The 1,273-nt window shown below is 35.1% G+C and overlaps 1 protein-coding gene across 2 annotated transcripts in view; it reads right to left on the minus strand.

The window, feature by feature from the left end:
• azi2 (5-azacytidine induced 2) overlaps positions 1–1,273 on the minus strand; it is a gene marked incomplete in the record, with an annotated part of 12,320 nt that overhangs the window by 6,961 nt on the left and 4,086 nt on the right. For both annotated transcript variants that reach the window (XM_014003392.1, XM_014003394.1), the window contains 1 exon segment: positions 867–972. In XM_014003392.1, coding sequence (XP_013858846.1) covers positions 867–972 — 106 coding nt within the window.

The raw sequence follows: 1,273 nt of genomic DNA on the forward strand, positions 1-1,273 counted from the left end.
TATATATATAACCCTTAGACAAATGCAAGTTGTTATTTTCACATAATGAAAGGGCTTTAGCTTTTGGAGTGATGTTGTGCAGAGCATTTATCAGTAATCAGTATCTTACCTGCAGCAGAATCAACTTAATGTTATCACTTTGGAATATCAGGCAGACGTTCCCTCCTTGGAAATGAGTTAAGGACTTCTTCGAGCAAAACTCTTTGGTTTATTTCAAACCAATTTTGTCTCCAAAATTTCGTAGGAAAACAATATTAGGAACTTTTACACAGCGTCAGTTTTGCATTCAGTGGTCATCTATACTACAGACAGAGTCAGCTGTGGACTGTTGTGTTTAATGATCCATGTGAAACTCAAGCGGGGAAAAAAAAGACTGTTTACATATAAATAACAGGATAAAAAAACTGATGGAAAATCATAAATAGATGGCAATGTAAATATATATTTAAAAAGAACTTCATGTGAACTATTAGTCATGTTAAAACGACAACAATTAGCAGAAAGCACGCTAACAGCCTCGTTCTGATTAGCCGTTAGCTTGTCTCTCCTGAAAACACGTCTGCCTGAGATTCTGAACTACTTTGGGAAATTTCTTCTGCAGGTTGGATTTTGATTACGGATAACTGTGATTTTCAACATTAACAGAAACTAGTGGTCTCAAAAGGTGAAAATCTTTTATGTCACTTATTAACAGATGCCTTTAACCCTTTTGTTGCGCTTACATATGTATAGTAGTTTTTTTAAAAGCACACAAAGGTATTTTGAATACAATATGTGATTTACCATTGCACAAAACATTCTGTATCGTTTACGTAGTGTTTTGAACAGCTGTTACACAGAGTGGAAATGAGACCTGTGTGATCTACCTGTACCTTGGGAGGTCTCCAGCTCCGTCTTCAGCTGAAGCAGCTCCAACTCTTTGGCTTGGAGCTGCTCCGTCAGCAACCTCTCGCTGTCACTCTTCTCTTTTTTCTGACAAACATGAAAGCGGAGGAGGAAAAGTCAACAGTCATCCTAACGGACTGAACCATCTCTCTCTCTCTAATGTGTAGGGGTCACCCTGGTGAAAAAAAAAACTTTTCTATTGTTTATTTTCTTTGTCTTTGATTTTATATTTTTACACTTATAAGAAGAAAATCATTTTAAAGTATTTTTATTTTCTTTAAGTGAATAGGACAAAGTCCTACATATATGTTGTCTCATTTAATCTTCTATTAGAGGTTTCAGTCAATATAATCAATATAATCAAAGTTTATTGAATTAATCTTTGCAT

Source organism: Austrofundulus limnaeus, unplaced genomic scaffold (assembly GCF_001266775.1).
Source record: "Austrofundulus limnaeus strain Quisiro unplaced genomic scaffold, Austrofundulus_limnaeus-1.0 Scaffold18, whole genome shotgun sequence".
Taxonomy (NCBI): Eukaryota; Metazoa; Chordata; class Actinopteri; order Cyprinodontiformes; family Rivulidae; genus Austrofundulus; species Austrofundulus limnaeus.